The sequence below is a fragment of the Anguilla anguilla genome, chromosome 16 (genome assembly GCF_013347855.1).
Source record: "Anguilla anguilla isolate fAngAng1 chromosome 16, fAngAng1.pri, whole genome shotgun sequence".
Taxonomy (NCBI): domain Eukaryota; kingdom Metazoa; phylum Chordata; class Actinopteri; order Anguilliformes; family Anguillidae; genus Anguilla; species Anguilla anguilla.
In genome coordinates, this window is record NC_049216.1 from 4332667 (window position 1) to 4349203 (window position 16537).

The following is a 16537-nucleotide window of genomic DNA, read 5'->3' on the forward strand; positions in this document are numbered from 1 at the left end:
TTATTAATGCCCCACTTTCTCATCTATAAGCACATCCACTGTGCAGATAAAAATTTATATGTATAATTCATATGAGAGAATTTATATTTCCTTCCTTTAAGGCTTGAACAGCTCTCCTCTGACAGATTTCCCAGAACAGATGGTGATGCATATGAGGATGAATAACACTTTTCTCCGCATTCAATCATATATTTAGGCGAGGAAATACTTTTTCACCCCCCACCCCCCCCCCACCCCAACGCCCCCTCCTTCCCACTCTTGGCTCCGGGTTTTCTTTCCAGTTACAAAGCAATACCCTGTTATCTTTATAGAAGCGCACTATGCCGTACATTTTGATCAACTGTTTGATTGATCACGTGAGTGAGCGGTTTTTTTAAATCAACGGTGGTAATCTTCCGATGAGCTTGCATGAGGCGGTTTCAGTCTGCGCAAAAAAAAAAAAAACTCTGGTTGCGCAAACCACCGGTTTCATCAGCCGTTGGCGAGGCCGGTCTCTTGAGCGATCCGGCTGCTGCAGAAGCCGGACGCCAAGGTCCTGGTCAGGCCCGGGGTTACGTGCGGTCGGGAGGCCGGTGGGACGCGCTGCCGAAACCACGGAAACGACGTCGGAGGCGGCTGGCGGTGGCGAAATGAACATTCGGTTCTCTGGCAGCAGCTGCGGTGCACATTTCTGCAGTCGCCGTGCCAATCGGAATTGCTCCCTCGAAGCTCGAAAACGTGTGGCGTTGTGTTGTGCGACAAAACCGCACGTTTTAGACTGGCCTTTTACTGTCCCCGGCAGTGGGTACGCCTGTGTATCAACCATGCTGCTTAATCAGAATCTTGATAGGTCACACCGGTCAGGTGGGTGGACTATCTTGGCAAAGGAGAAGTGCTCACTAACAGGAATTTAAACAAATTTGTACACATAATTATGGAGAAATTACCTTTTTGTACACGTGGAAACGCGGGCCCAAAACTTTACATGCTACGTTTATATTTTTGTTTAGCGTATATCAGGTTTGTTGACAATGTTTCTTTGGGTATGGGAGGCACCAGAAAGCCCACACATTATTTTACGAGGCTACGGTTCATTCAGCCAGTTAAACTTTGGGTGGTGGGAGTTTAACAGATGTGCTGAGCATGAATTTGGCCACAGTGCACCGAAATGATGCCATCTTGTATTTAACCCCAGCAGAGTGGAGTGTGTACTTAACCCCAGCAGGGTATAGTGTGTACTTAACCCCAGCAGAGTAGAGTGTGTACTTAACCCCAGTATGGTATAGTGTGTACTTAACTCCAGCAGAGTAGAGTGTGTACTTAACCCCAGCAGTGTTGAGTGTGTACTTAACCCCAGTATGGTATAGTGTGTACTTAACTCCAGCAGGGTATAGTGTGTACTTAACCCCAGCAGAGTATAGTGTGTACTTAACCTCAATAGAGTAGAGTGTGTACTTAACCCCAGTAGAGTAGTGTATATTTAACCCCAGAAGAGTAGAGTGTGTATTTAACCCCAGAAGAGTAGAGTGTGTATTTAACCCCAGAAGAGTATAGTCTGTACTTAACCCCAGCAGAGTATAGTGTGTACTTAACCCCAGGAGGGTATAGTTGTGTACTTAACCCCAGCAGGGTATAGTGTGTACTTAACCTCAGCAGAGTATAGTTGTGTACTTAACCCCAGCAGGGTATAGTGTGTACTTAACCTCAATAGAGTAGAGTGTGTACTTAACCCCAGTAGAGTAGAGTGTATATTTAACCCCAGAAGAGTAGAGTGTGTATTTAACCCCAGAAGAGTATAGTCTGTACTTAACCCCAGCAGAGTATAGTGTGTACTTAACCCCAGCAGGGTATAGTTGTGTACTTAACCCCAGCAGGGTATAGTGTGTACTTAACCTCAATAGAGTAGAGTGTGTACTTAACAGCAGCAGAGTAGAGTGTGTACTTTGCCTCAGTAGAGTAGAGCGTGTACTTAACAGCAGAGTAGAGCATGTACTTTACCTCAGTAGCGTGTGTACTTAACCCCAGCACTGTGAACATTAAAATACAGCAGCTAGGTAATAGTTAATTGTGACCAAGTTAGTTCCAGTTTTTACTTGATACCAAAATACCCTAGAGGCTGTCTGGAGATGTGTCTACTGCTGTTAAAAACAGCAAACTGTTATATTTTAAAACCCGCTTTCAGAATATAGTTGCATAACCTGCAAGCATACGATAAGATTTCTATATTCATGAAAACAGCACTAAAAAAGTCATGACATGGCATTTGGCTTTTCTGAAAATGCTTGAGTGGGAGAATCCTTCTTCCTGTTGCAGGACCTGGTTGGACAGCTAAATTGAGTGGGTTTATAGCTTTAATTTAGTCATTGAGCAAACTCCAGCCATTTTCAATGGGGCTGCATTTTTAACCACTGCAGACGTAAGCACAGCAGCGTTGCATTGGTTGCATTTGCATGGCATTGTGTGTTGGCATTCTCCCATTGGATGGAGAGAAACACAAGTCTCATGTAGATTCAGGAAGTTATTCGCACTTTAATACTTTCTAATACATGTTATGATTTAGCTTACTCTGAAATGGATTCTAGTGTTTCTTGATTTTATGTAATTGTTTGTAGTTTTAAGTTGTTTGTGTATAGACATTCTTACAATAATTCCCATATAATTCTTAATTTCTCATTTCTAACAACAGTAATGTCATTTAGGAATCTCAAAATGGTATTTCTGTAATTAAATTTTTCTTAATGTTACTTATATAAATGTTTATTTAATGTCTTGTATGCCAGCTATGTTACCTGGTGTTTTCCCTGGGAAAAATGAAGTTATTCTATTCTATTTGAGTCGCACAACAACAGTGCTTGGAATAGAAATAGAAATCTGCGTGTGAACAGCACATTTTTTTGTTGACGTGTTACACGGTACACATAATAACCTGTTCAATTACGTGTTCAGTTTCTCTCGGTCCAGATATGGCAACGAGTAATTGATTCTCGAGTAGGTGGTTTCATTAAATTCAAAAGCACTGACATAAGCGTTTTCCACCTCCCTCTCCAGCCTTGAGATTTTTCCACATATTCATCATTCACTGAACGGTACACGACACACGCTGTTGAATTTATCTTTTCATCGCCACCTAATTAAAGCCGGGGGAAAAAATGTATTGACTACAGAAGGTCTCGGAGGCAATCGTTAGTGATAGCGGTAAGTGCCGCGTTAAGGTGATAGAGGTGTCTATTCTTAAATTACATTTCCCCCGTGCCCCTGTGGTCATTTAGCCAGTGCTGAGACATCTCTTTTTTTTTTTACAGAAAGTGATTGTTGGGTTTGTGAGATAATGCAGAATTAATCATGCACCATTAAACCCAGTGCTAATTGGCACGCGGAGTTCAGCATTTAACGCTGATAGACGCTATGTAGCATTGTGTATCTTTTTTCAGCTTTTAACCTTGTGAGACCCTGTGTTGCACGTGCAACACTGCTTTTGAGGCATTCTAGAGACACCATTTTTCCCATTCCGTTCGCCGTTCACTTTAGAACAACCTTTCCCAGTTCTTGAGGCCCTGTGCTATATTTTAGCAACATATTTGGAGTGAGACATTTTCCACTGTTACTCAACATATGCCTGGGTCTTTCAGGGTTTAAAAAATGTTTTTTATTTCATTTTTTACCATGTTTGACGATCTTCAGAAGAGTTAATGGTGCCGTTCATTAATTTTTCCTATTAGCTTCCAGCCCTGAAATCCCAAACATTATCTGCACCGTGCCACACTGTTGTTCGATGACACAATTCCAAACTCACCAGTTTACTAATGAGAATATTTTACTTAACAATTGAATTCTAAATTATGCCTTAATGCCTGTAATTTGCGAAACAAACAGAGTAGCTGCAAATATCTGCGCAATGCAACAAGTACCGAAAGTAGCGCTGAGAACTGCTGGGGTACGCTATGCTGTTTCGCGTTGGGTAATTACAGGACAATTAGCCCAGTAAAGGCTAAAGCCGCGTCTCTCGTTTAAACCAGGAACAAAGAGGCTGTGCGTACTGATAATAAAACAAGTGTTTACACTTGCAGTGTCGCACGGCTGTAGGTCTAATTGCCCGCACTCGAACTGAGAATTGGTAATAATTCCGTGCTTCTCGACTTGGACGTGACTTTTCCGCTTCGGTGCTGTTCTTATCTGTACTTGGAGCCGTTTTGACTCCCGACGTGAACTAACGGTAGGATTAAGTCATCCATTCGCTCCTCGCTGTATTGGGAATGCAGCAGCCTGTTCAGGAAACGACAGTCGCAGCCATATTCGCGGCTGATTCAAGATTAAGACTCAGAGTTTCAGGGATGTTTCGTATTTAAATCCTACAATTTTGGCGTTCGTCCCTGACTAGGGGCTCGGTGCCAATCACTACACTTACATTCGGCCAAGCAGCACTGCTGTAAAGCACAAGCCCTGTGATTTTAGTTATGGAAATTGTACATGTCATCGTTTTTGCTGACAGAGCGAGCTACATGGAAGCAGTAACCTTAAATGTATAAATGTATAACGCTTTGTTAACAGAAGAGCTGCTGGAGAAAAAAATCCACGAACTCAGAATACAGAGAATGAGAAGCTAAGAAAATCTCATTTGGTACTTGTATCAAATTTCTTAATTCTTTCTTAGTTATTTACCTTGAAAAACTTTGCCCCTATTTGCGACCATGGCTGTGCTTTAACTCCTGGTTAGATGTGGTTTCCTGGTGGCTGCTTTGTGCTAATGAATTAGCATTTAACTAAACACTTTGGTCTAAAGTCAAATCATCAATGACCAGCCAACATCCCAGCCTTCCCCTTCAAAAAGGGAAACTTTGCAGCCAGAGAGCCAGCGATCCCACAATGCATTGCTCTATTGTGTTCAGAAACAAAGGCCTCAGGCTTTTAAAATGCAAATAACAGAGAAAGTAAGGCATTTTTAAGCAGATACAAAACGAGAGTTATGCTTCATTTCCTATCCTCTGCATTTTTCAGTTTGTGCGATTTTCTCCAGGAGAGGTCCCCTTTAAAGGTTAACTCTCTGCGTTCTGTATTTCTTCCACTGTGCGCTTGCTCGGTAACTCCCGGTCTATCAATCAACCAACCCCCCCCACAGAAAAACACCTTCCGTAAAACATTATTTTACGGCAAGGCAATACCCGTTTGCACCTGCAAAACAAACAAACAACCCCAGCCATTTCTGTCTGTGGGGTTCCTGGGCATGAGCCGGTCGACGGTAGGAGAGACAGCCGAGGCCGCTGGCGTCGCCAGAGACCCATGCTAATTTAGGGAGTTTTTTTGGGGGCGGGGGCGGGTGGTGCACGTGATTCCTGCCGCTTGGTCCCGCGCCACGCCCCGGCCGGCTGTCTCCCAGCCCCTGGCTCCGTCCCCGCGGGGACAGCATCACTCCCTTCCTCCGTTTCCTCGACAGTAAATTTCGCGGCGGGTTAACAAGCGGGTGCGTTTTTTGTCCGGAGCGGACCGTATCCCTGCGGTGTGATTATGGCGTCCCCACGCGTGTGTGTGCGCTCCTGCGCGCGTGTGTGTGTTTGCATTTCGGTGTAACGCGGACCGGAGAGCATCTGCCTCGCTTCCGCGTTAAGTCCCCGCAGGGAGCGGAGAAGTGCGCGCCGCTTCCGTCTTGTGGTTTTCCAAGGCAAACGGACATATTTGCAGAGTTTTGTGCGTAATCCTTTAGAAAACGGGGGGATGCATAAAAGGCAAACCCAGCTCTCTCTCTCTCTCTCTCTCTCTCTCTCTCTCTCCAGCTCTGTATCTCTCTGTACATCCTTCTGTCTCTGCCTACCTGCCTCGTACAGATACGCTTTTTCCGTTTCAGATTAAAAGTGAACGAAAGGACAAATGATGTAGTCGGATTTTAACGGGTGTGGGTTTGACGGAGGATTGGCGGGTGTCTCGAAGGCCCGTCCTCTGCTTCCCGATGTGCAGTCGGAGTCGGCGGCGTCGATAGGTCAACCGTGTCTTTACATTACATTACATTACATTACATTTGTCTGGCAGACGCTCTTATCTAAAGCGACGTACAATAAGTGCATACCGAAGGTCACTGGTACAACTACATAGCCCAGGTCCGATAAGATGCAATACTCGCTTTGTACAGTTATTCGTAGCCACGAACACGTTCATGTCCAGTTCCCACAGCGAACATTACTCTGATGCTAGCCTGTGCGGAGTCAAGCTAGGAGTGACACGGGATGGCTCCATCTTCTCCTCCCTAGCCCCGACCGCGTGACCGAAGGTGGGAGCGCGTTCGAAACAGAGCTAATTGAGGAAAATGAACCCGACCCCTCCCCCCCACACCCCTTTTTTTCCCTCTCTCTCTCTCTCTCTCTCTCGCGCCGGGACGGCGTTCGCGGGCGGAGCAGACGGGCGGCTCCCTCGGCCGAGTTTTCGGTGGACCGCACGCGCCACCTCATGTCCTTCCTCACCATGCTGGGCCCCAGCCCCGACTGGAACGTGGGGCTGTCCTCCGAGGACCTCTGCACCAAGGAGTGCGGCTGGGTCCAGAGGGTGGTCCAGGACATGATCCCCTGGGACGCCGGGACCGACAACGGGGTCACCTACGAGGTGAGTGACCCGCCCCCCCTTCGCCCCCCGGCCTTGGGGTTAGTTTGGATCCCGTTAGCCTCGAGCTACGCTATCCGCTGTTAGCCTCGAGCTACGCTACCCGCTGTTAGCCTCGAGCTACGCTATCCGCTGTTAGCCTCGAGCTACGCTACCCGCTGTTAGCCTCGAGCTACGCTGTCCGCTGTTAGCCTCGAGCTACGCTATCCGCTGTTAGCCTCGAGCTACGCTACCCGCTGTTAGCCTCGAGCTACGCTATCCGCTGTTAGCCTCGAGTTACGCTATCCACTGTTAGCCTCGAGCTATGCTATCCGCTCCCGATGCTCCGTAAACCCTGATTTATACTTCATCGCACGACCCTTTTTGACAAGTGTCGCATGACAAAAAATGACGTGCATGTCGTGCACGCTGCGCACCTCTAGAACTTTGTCATGTCGCAGAACTTCTCATGTCCTCGTACAGTGCTTGTTGGACAGCCAAATGGAACACTGAAATTCGTTGTTGTGGACACGTCTTCATTTTCGGTTTGTTTGAGTGACAGGTCGCCTTCTTTTTTCTGTTTGCATAATTAAAAAAAAAAATCAGAAGTAGGTATAAAATTTATTCCTTCCCTACTTCCCATCACCGACCCTTTTCGACAAATGTCGCGTGACAAAAATGATGTATTTTCAATGGGAATATTTTCAGTGTTGCGCTCCGCTACAATTTTGTCGTGTTGCAGAACTTCATCACACGCGGTTGATTGGACTGCCAAATGGAACACCGAAATTCATTGTCATTTCGCTGGTGGGGCCCGTGAGCGTGCGAGTGGAAGGGGGAGAGCGATAAGAGCGACGGAGCTCGTTAAAAAAGCATAAACGGAGAGAAAGACAGAGCCGTGTGTCCTGCCTTTACCCCGGTGGTTGCCACGGCGAATAAGCCCTTCCTGTTTGTGCTCTGCGTTTTACGATTCGCCGCGAGAGGTGCACCTTCAGTCATTTCCTGCCGCCTGTGGTAAACGGATGCGTTACAGGACCGTGCCGTCCGCCGGCCTGAAAGTTCATACGAGTGGACTATCTCGCTTGAAATGAGCAGGGTGCTTACCGTCCACGCTAAGAGGCTGTTTTCACCAAGCTTCCCAGAAATTGAGTTTAAAAGAAGGATGAACCACTCCGGGCAGTTACCAACAGAATGACTCGACAAGTGTCCGTTGCCGTTTCAAAATGGGTGCTCGTAGCGGTAGACAGTTCACACGCGCAGGTCTCGAATAATAGAAACCCCTCACGCGCGAGATGCCGCAAACTGCCACTGCAGAGCCGGCACCGCAGCTGTCGTTGAAACATTTCGGACCCAGCCGCGGGAGCGTCGCCACGCTTCGAGAAGGGGGGGGCTCATTGTGGGCGATCTGTGTCAGTGGTTCTCAACAGGGGGGCCGGGGCCCAAAATGGGGCCTCAGGGAGCTGCCAGGGGGGCCCTGATATCATAGTAAATTATTCAAAACTTGAATCGCAAAACATCAACGCATAAATAATTATTCAGCTAAATAAGTAAAACAAAGCAAGCAATTAATAGTGTATAGTGTATTTCAGGATTACTACAACAGCAAGTTTTAAAAAATCACTCTTATGCTTTTATGGGGTTAAATAGAATAAGCTTGATTTGCTGTACTGGAGGGTGTACAGATGGAGTCACAATAATGACAGGCAGATATGACTCCTGTGGGGGGGGGGGGGGGTATTTCCGTGGAAACGGGGGGCCTCGGGGGCAACAAGGTTGAGAACCACTGATCTATGTCATGTCACAGCTGCCGTTCAGCAAGAGAGCCCCCATTTTAATTGAGCAGGAATAGGGGTGTGAGTGAACCTCGCTGCTATTCATACCCGTTATTGAACCTCGATATTAGTGGGCTTATTTGCAGTCGACCCGCAAAAGATTCAAACTGTGCAGCTGATCATCACCCCTGTAGCCGATTGGCTGAAAAACACATCCCCCCCCGTCTAACTGAACCAGAAAAGGGTACGACTCGCGGCCCACACAGAGTTGTTACTAGGATGTCATCTTTGGGTGGGCATTTGGATTATTTGGGTGGGCAACAACACAAAATGTTGCTTTTCCTATAGGGTATGTAAACAAGGCTGTAGTTTAATTTTGAGAAGGGGGGGGGACAAAAGGATTAAATTATAGCATCCACTTTTTGTAGGGGGGTCTGGGGCCATTACCCCGTGAAAAAAAAAAAAACATTATTAAACTCTGTAACACAAAAAAATGTCCGGTGGTGTAGGTTTCGTTTGAACATTGGGGGGGACACATTAAGCCGGGGGTCTGGGGGTCTTCCCCCAGGAAATTTTGAGCGTCAAACACTTCATTTCCTGCGTTCTGGTGAATTTTTATGCACCAATTTGTGCCTTTTCTGCATCAATTTATGGTGGAAATGTAAAGGAAAATTCAGGGGGACAAATGCACATGTTCTAAATATTGAGGGGGAGCTAACATTAAAAAGAGATATCTGTCGGTACTGTCACGCCGATTTTGATCCGGGCTGCAAAAACGATGCAATGACATTCTAAAACAGCTGTTGTACCCATAGACATATATATGTCTGTGGTTGTACCCGTTGTGACATGCTTGAAGTTTTATTGCGGAGTCCGTTCCTATGCCGACGCTCCCAGCCCTGCTGCATTCTGCGGCGATAAAGATTCTAAGACAACTCGACAATTTCTCCAGTTTAACGGGTTATTTTCCAGCCTGAAACGGTGAGATGGTATTAGTAAACGGCTACACGTGTCATCTAACTTGCAAGTAGTTGGCTACCTCCCTGAATATGAATTAAATGTTTTTAACAGAAAATAACAATTATAAATGCAATTTTATCCACGGAAACAGCTGTACAAAAATGCTGGCTAGCTAACTTAAAAGAACTTAAAAGAAACATGCAGCTTGCAAAACGTGCAAACTCAACTGTGAAACTATACAAGACTACTAATATAACTTATAAGAATATCAGAGAAAAGAATAAACAAGTATAAACAAAAAAGAAAAAAGGTATTAAGTTTTAATTGGATTGCTGATAGCAGCTAACTACAAACAGGTTTTGCAGTTCACTTAACCATGCCTGTACCGCATGTGTGAAGAAGTGGCCTGGTTTGGCGATAATGTAAAGGAGCAGCACTGACTAAGCACGCCCACACCTTCAAAATGGCAAATAAGAAAGCAGTGCATTTTTTGATAACCAATGACAAAATTACAGAAAACTATGGACGCTAAAAAATAGCTATAACGGTGATTTTTTCTGAGTTTTCATTGGATGGGCAGATGAGTCCTCTGGGTGGGCAAGGCTTATCTCTGGGTGGGCACTGCCCACCCCAACCCACCCGTAGACACGCCCCTGGGTCCACGGCGCGCGCCTTTAAAGAGGTGTTTAGGCGGAGTGCCGTCCTCTCTCGTTGGCTCCTGCCTCAGTTTGCCGAGCCGCGTGCGGTCAGCTCACGCCGTTCCGCGTGCGGTCAGCGGAGCGGCTCGGGGCGTTCACCTCTCCCGGTCGGCTTACCGAATGCGCCCGTCTCGAGGCGGGGTCGACGCAGATTTACATTTAGGCGTCTAATCCAGAGCGACTTTCACACTTCACATTCCTATACACTAACCACACTATGTTAGGGCAGCGGTGTAGTATAATGGGTAAGGAGCTGGTCGTGTAACCTAAAGGTCACATTCCCGGGTTGTACACTGCCATTGTACCCTTGAGTGAGGTACTTAGCCTGCATTGCTTCAGTATATATCCAGCTGTATAAATGGTTATCCAGCTATGTAAAAGTTGAGTTAGTCACTCAGGATAAGAGTGTCTGCTAAATACCTGTAGGGTTGAAGAAGTTCATAAACGGTCAGTCTGTCAAATGTAATGTATTCACTTATACGGTTGGATATTTAAGGGCCTTTCTCAAGGGTACAGCCGAAGTGCCCTTTCTGGAAGTGAACCTGCAGCCTCTGAGTTGGAGGCCGTTAAATTGCTCGCGTACCAAAGGCAGCGCTCGCTGGATGTGGACCGCGTTTCTGAACGCCTTTTGAAAAGCGTGGCTCTTGTGAGCGCTGTCCGCTTGATGCAGTAAGACTTTATGAGCCGTTATAAGACTTTATGAGCTGTTATAAGACTTTATGAGCCGGTATAAGACTTTATGAGCTGTTATAAGACTTTATGAGCCGGTATAAAACATTATGAGCCCGTATAAGACTTTATGAGCTGTTATAAGACTTTGAGCCGTTATAAGACTTTATGAGCTGTTATAAGACTTTATGAGCCGTTATAAGACTTTATGAGCTGTTATAAGACTTGATGAGCTCTTTTCTACTTAAGGGCACTCAAGTTGGACCCGTCGCTTTCATCTGAATCATAAAGCAAAGTGACGAACTTTATAAACGTCAAACTTTTCCCGCCGTAAAATCCCACGGAACGGTCGATTTGCTTTACTTTTTCTTCGCTTCCGCACAAAGCAGCTATTCTTCAGACGCGGTGTAAAAGGTGAGCCACGCGGAGTTCTCCGGGGAAGGAGGCAATAAATCACGCGTAAAGGGGACGGCGGGGAGTATTACACAGTCAGTAAATGATGCATATTGGGATTAAACCGCCGAGCTCCTGCCAGATGGCGACTGGAGCCGCCGGCTCCCCGGGCCCGGCCTCCATTTTGTGCCTCCCTTTCCCACCGCAGTCTCCCAACAAGCCCACCGTCCCCCAGGAGAAGATCCGCCCCCTCACCAGCCTGGACCACCCCCAGAGCCCCTTCTACGACCCCGAGGGCGGGCCCATCACGGCCGTCGCCCGCGTGGTGGTGGAGAGGATCGCCAGGAAGGTAACGCCCCTACCCCAACAAAAAACAACAACAGTTTAACAACTATGGCTTTCCGTCTGTATGGAATCCATCTTGGATTCTTATTTCACTTGCTCAGGATTTACACTCGTCTGTGCTTACATAATGTCACCTGCATTTTAAAGTTGCCAAACAAGAGCTTATAATTATATTTTAGTGTACATATTAATCAAAAATGTTGTATTTCAACTTATTTTTTTATATACTGCAGGTTAAACACCTGATAAAACTTTTTTGAACATATTAAAACTAAAATAGAACAACATAAGGGTGTGATATGGCACTTATTGTAACGGTTAATATCTCAATGTAGACATACATTGTACTTGTATGAGTAATGTTTTTCACTGTTTCAAGACTATATTTTTTGGAATGTTTTTCAAAATTCTAAGTCAGTGTTCTAGAACTCCATTGTTTTAAAGTACCAGTCGTGATTGTTACATCAGCATTAGAATGTTCAGTTACGAACATTCCTATCACATATACGCATTTGTGATTTTATACCTTAAAGGGTTAAAAGTGAGAGAGTTTCGTATTCTAGACTAGCCCCCGACCCCAGGTTCTGTCTCACCACCTCGGCATTACTGCCCACATCATGTCCGCTGTCTTTTAGGCCGGTGATATGAACATTTACAGCAAACTTTATTTTCGTTGTTTAGCTAAACGGTTGAGTCATTCAAAAAAATTCTTATCCAAAAATGTCTTGAACAAAACAAACCAGCCAGAAGTAATGACACAAACCAGCTCATGAGCAAACACAGAAACACAGAAAATGTAATTGTAGTTGTTTTTTTCAGAATGCAGTGAGTCAGCCATCGAGAGCAGGGAGCAAGCATCGCTATTAGCCTAACAGCGCAGACAGGCTTGTTTTCGGGCTGGGTTAAACATCTGTTGACTTATTTGTCAGCACGCAAATTAATGTCAGTACCTTATGTTCCCAAGTCAAACGACCGCCCTTCCTTTTACAGACTAAATGAATCATTAACGGCTTCCCCGTCACTGACGGGTGTTTGAACAGCTTCGCGGAGACGAGAGAAATTTCTATTAAGCTTAACCTTGAGAACGTATCGCCCGGTGTCTGTCGTACAAAGGGTACGGAGGACATTCGCGCGCCAGGCTTTTGGAGAGGGGAATGGATTTTCGGGTTGTTTACAAGCCTCGGCTGCGCCGATAGGGATCGGGCGGCAAATTGATGATCTTATCGCGGCTTTGATATGACGCCGAGGCCCGCTTTCCCCCCCCCCCCCCCCCCCCCACCCCTCCCCCTCCGCAGGGCGAGCAGTGCAACATCGTCCCCGACAACGTCGACGACATCGTGGCGGACATCGCCCAGGAGGAGAAGGAAGAAGGTGAGCTGGCCCGTTTCGCGTTTCCCCGCCGGTCGCCGGAATCGGAGGGCGGAGCTAAGCGCGAGGCGGCTCGATCGACGGGCTGGTGGCGTCCCGTCGCGGACCTCCCCCGAATTTCCGCCCCCCCCCCCCCCCCGTACAGAGCGCTCGGAAAAAAAGCGAAGGAGAAAACCCGTCGTGGTCCGGGCGTCGTTCTCCTTTTTCCGCGATTGTCGCATCCTTCGCCGCGTTCGCGTATCGTAAAAGTCGTTACACGCAATTAGGTTTGGTTGTTTTGATTGTTAATTGGTTTAGAACACAGAAGCAGTGAAACGTAAGAAGAGAAAGAGCCATTCAACCCATTCAGGCTTGTCATTTCAATTATACGAGCTCAGCTCGATCTATTAATGGGTCGGGCAGTAATATCTAGTATCGACCAAAAGGGCTCAATTAGAGTTTATTTCTGGGTTTTCTTTACTTCTGTGTATATAAAAATACAACTCGACAGATTATTTGATTATTAATTATTACAGTTGCAATCAATTACTGTCTTATCTGGAGCAACTTACAAAAATGGAGGCTCTGGAATACATAACATTCACTGTATCTTTACACAGCAGCTATACTGATAACATTACTATCTTAAAGGGAAAAAAAACAGACAAAAGACAGTGAGGGGAGCCAGTGCATTGATTGAGAGGTTTTGTCTGTCCTGCCCCCCCCCCACAGATGACACACCGGAGACCTGCATCTACTCCAACTGGTCCCCCTGGTCAGCCTGCAGCTCCTCCACCTGCGATAAGGGCAAGCGCATGAGGCAGAGGATGCTGAAGGCCCAGCTGGACCTCAGCGTTTCCTGCCCGCACACCCAGGACTTTGAGCCCTGCATGGGGCCGGGCTGCAGCGACGAGGGTGAGGATGTGGCGGGGCCTAGTCCTCCCCACCCGACTCCCACGCCCACGCAGGCCTACGTGCTCTCCTTTGGTCTGAAGGAAGCTTTTTAAAGCTTACTTCCCATTTGTCCTTTTCTCCCATCTTTTTGATACTCTCTCCTTATTAGGAGAAGCTTCTCTTCACTCTGCTTGTGCATGTAGGCCTCAGACCCAATTGACCAAGCAGGGAGAGATGGGCTAGCCTAGCCGCAGTAGGCATCCGGAGGCTGGGCTAGCCTAGCCGCAGCAGGCATCCAGATGCTGGGATAGCCTAGCCGCGGTAGGCATCCAGATGCTGGGCTAGCCTAGCCGCAGTGGGCATCCAGATGCTGGGCTAGCCTAGCCGCAGTAGGCATCCGGAGGCTGGGCTAGCCTAGCCGCAGTAGGCATCCAGATGCTGGGATAGCCTAGCCGCGGTAGGCATCCAGATGCTGGGCTAGCCTAGCCGCAGTAGGCATCCAGAGGCTGGGCTAGCCTAGCCGCGGTAGGCATCCAGATGCTGGGCTAGCCTAGCCGCAGTAGGTATCAGGAGGCTGGGCTAGCCTAGCCGCAGTAGGCATCCGGAGGCTGGGCTAGCCTAGCTACGGTAGGCATGCAGAGACTGGGGCTAGCCTAGCCTCAGTATACCAGGTGCGGAGGACCGTGCTTAAAAAGTCAGGCGGGCGAAGCCTGTGTTTAGCACGCTATCCCACCTTGTCGGTTCGATCGCACAAAAATGAAAGTCTTCAGCGGTTTGAGAACGCTTCATTAAATGACAGAATGTAGACCTAAAGTTTGCCCCCCCCCCCCCCCCACGAGAGCAGGTGAAAGTATCGATTCACTCGCTCAGCAGTGAAAGGTCAAACCTGGGCCTGGAGGTTCTCCGCAGGCGCTGTGGAGTCGATAAATCCTTCACTCGTTTGATCGCAAGCCGATAAAACTTCGACAGGGATCGGACCGCTGTTGTGTTTCTCAGACGGGGATTTGAGTCTGAGGCGGTATTACGCTTCTGTAACTCCTCAGCATAAAACCCGCGAACGACTTTAATTACTACCTGCGCTGTGATGTGGGAGTTTAATCTTTACGGTTTGCCTCTTGCACAGTGTGATTCTCCAATACAGCGTTTTTTAACAGAGTGTACTGAAGGCCAAGAATAAAGGGGGGGCGGGGGGGAAAAGACAGAAAGTGAGTATTTAAATGTCAGACGCTTAAAATGAGCCGGGGCACAGCAGGCATTCAGGTGCTGGGAGCAGAGGAGCGCGTTTAAAAAATCAGGTGGGCGAAGCCCGCTATTAGCACGATAGCGGCTAGCCCAGGTGCTGGGAGCAGAGGAGCGCGTTTGAAAAAAAAATAAGGTGGGCGAAGCCCGCTATTAGCACGATAGCGGCTAGCCCAGCTTGTCGGTTCCGTCGTGCTAAGAAAACGTCTGCGGCAGTTTTGGGAACGCTGTGTCCAATGACAGAGCGCTGGCTTCGGCCTAGCCCTCGCGTAAATAGCGAAGCTATAGGTCGGAAGCCTCTGTTATTGACGTGTGTCAATCACCTCTCCCCGTCACAACCGTTTCAGTCCTTTAACTTACGTCACACTTTGTCAGCCCTGCTGAAAATTCCGGACGTCCGCATAGGGGTCCGCGCGGACCCTCGCGGACATGGGCGGATGACGACATTTACGTCACGCGGACCAAAGCGGACCCTCACGGACACGCGGACGCGGAAAGTAAGGAGCAGCCTTTAAGAGACCAGCTTCGGCCTGCCACAGACCAGCTCTGACCAGCTCGGACCAGCTCGGACCAGCTCGGACCAGCTCGGACCAGCCACAGACCAGCCACAGACCAGCTCGGACCAGCTCGAAGTATCAAAAACACATCTTTAAAACATCGGGGAATCCCAGCTGGTCTTAGCTGGAATTTTCAGCAGGGAGTTTAGTTTCCTCTTACATCCTGGCAAGATACGGGGGGTTATTTTTTTCTTTCTTTTTTTTCTTTCTTTTTTTTTTTGTTTGTTTGTTTTTTTTATGTCAAGAGTCGAAGGCGGAGAGTTCCGTCGGAGCCGATTGGCCGTCGGAGCCGTTCGATTGGCCGTCGGATTTCCCCCTTCTCGCCGCGCGTCATCGATTAATGGCCCCGGCATCCCCAGGCTTTTCAGATGTTCCTGCGCTTCGCACCGCCATTTTGTTCTTGTTTAACGGCCCGTTAGGGGCGGGTATCGATTGGCGCAGCGGCACGGCGACCACCCCACCCCCCCCCCCCCCCGACAGGCCTCGCCAGGGCCGCTGTTTATTTACCGCTTTTATTAGCGCTTCCGCTTAGTTCCGCCTTATTAGGCCTCGCGCTGCCGCCCTTTCTCAATTTGCGCCAGCGCTGGGGGGGGGCGGGGGGGGGGGGGGGTCAGGTCCGTCGAAAGTCCATTAGAACGAAGTTCATCCGTCGCGCCTGGAAAAAAAAGAAAACACGCCTATTCGCGGCGGCGTTGAGAGATCGTTTGCGGGACGAAGATTGAGCGCTGCTTTAAAAAAAAAAAGGGGGCTCGGTTTTACCGGCCTCGGTTTCCGCGTCGCCGAGAACGGGCGACGCCCAGAGCGCGCTGAGCTCGCCGCCAGAGGGACTCAGACAGTCATTTATCACCTCTCTGCTGCGGTCTCTACTGTGTCTGGAGGACCGGCTCTGATAAACCGTGTCCCTGTGATGTCACTTCCCGTATTTGCCACCATGCAAAGGTTTTATTGTTGCAGACTGGGTTTTTACGTCGTCTGACGTACTGTTTGCCGCTTGGTCGATCTGGGCCTACTGGGGCAGCGGTGTAAGTATAAGGGGCAAGGAGCCGGTCTTGTAACCTAAAGGTCACAGGTGTGTTTCCCGGGTAGGACACTGCCGTTGTACCCTTGAGCAAGGTACTTA

General features: G+C 48.1%; 1 protein-coding gene across 2 annotated transcripts in view; it reads left to right on the forward strand.

Annotated features, from left to right (window-relative positions):
- LOC118214852 (spondin-1-like) overlaps window positions 1-16537 on the forward strand; it is a 134808-nt gene that overhangs the window by 106355 nt on the left and 11916 nt on the right. The window contains exons 8-11 of one of the 2 annotated variants that reach the window (XM_035395121.1): window positions 6363-6567; window positions 11244-11384; window positions 12676-12751; window positions 13460-13642. In XM_035395121.1, the coding sequence (XP_035251012.1) occupies window positions 6363-6567; window positions 11244-11384; window positions 12676-12751; window positions 13460-13642 (605 nt within the window). The remainder of the gene's footprint in view (window positions 1-6362; window positions 6568-11243; window positions 11385-12675; window positions 12752-13459; window positions 13643-16537) is intronic. The other variant, XM_035395122.1, reaches the window with a different exon arrangement.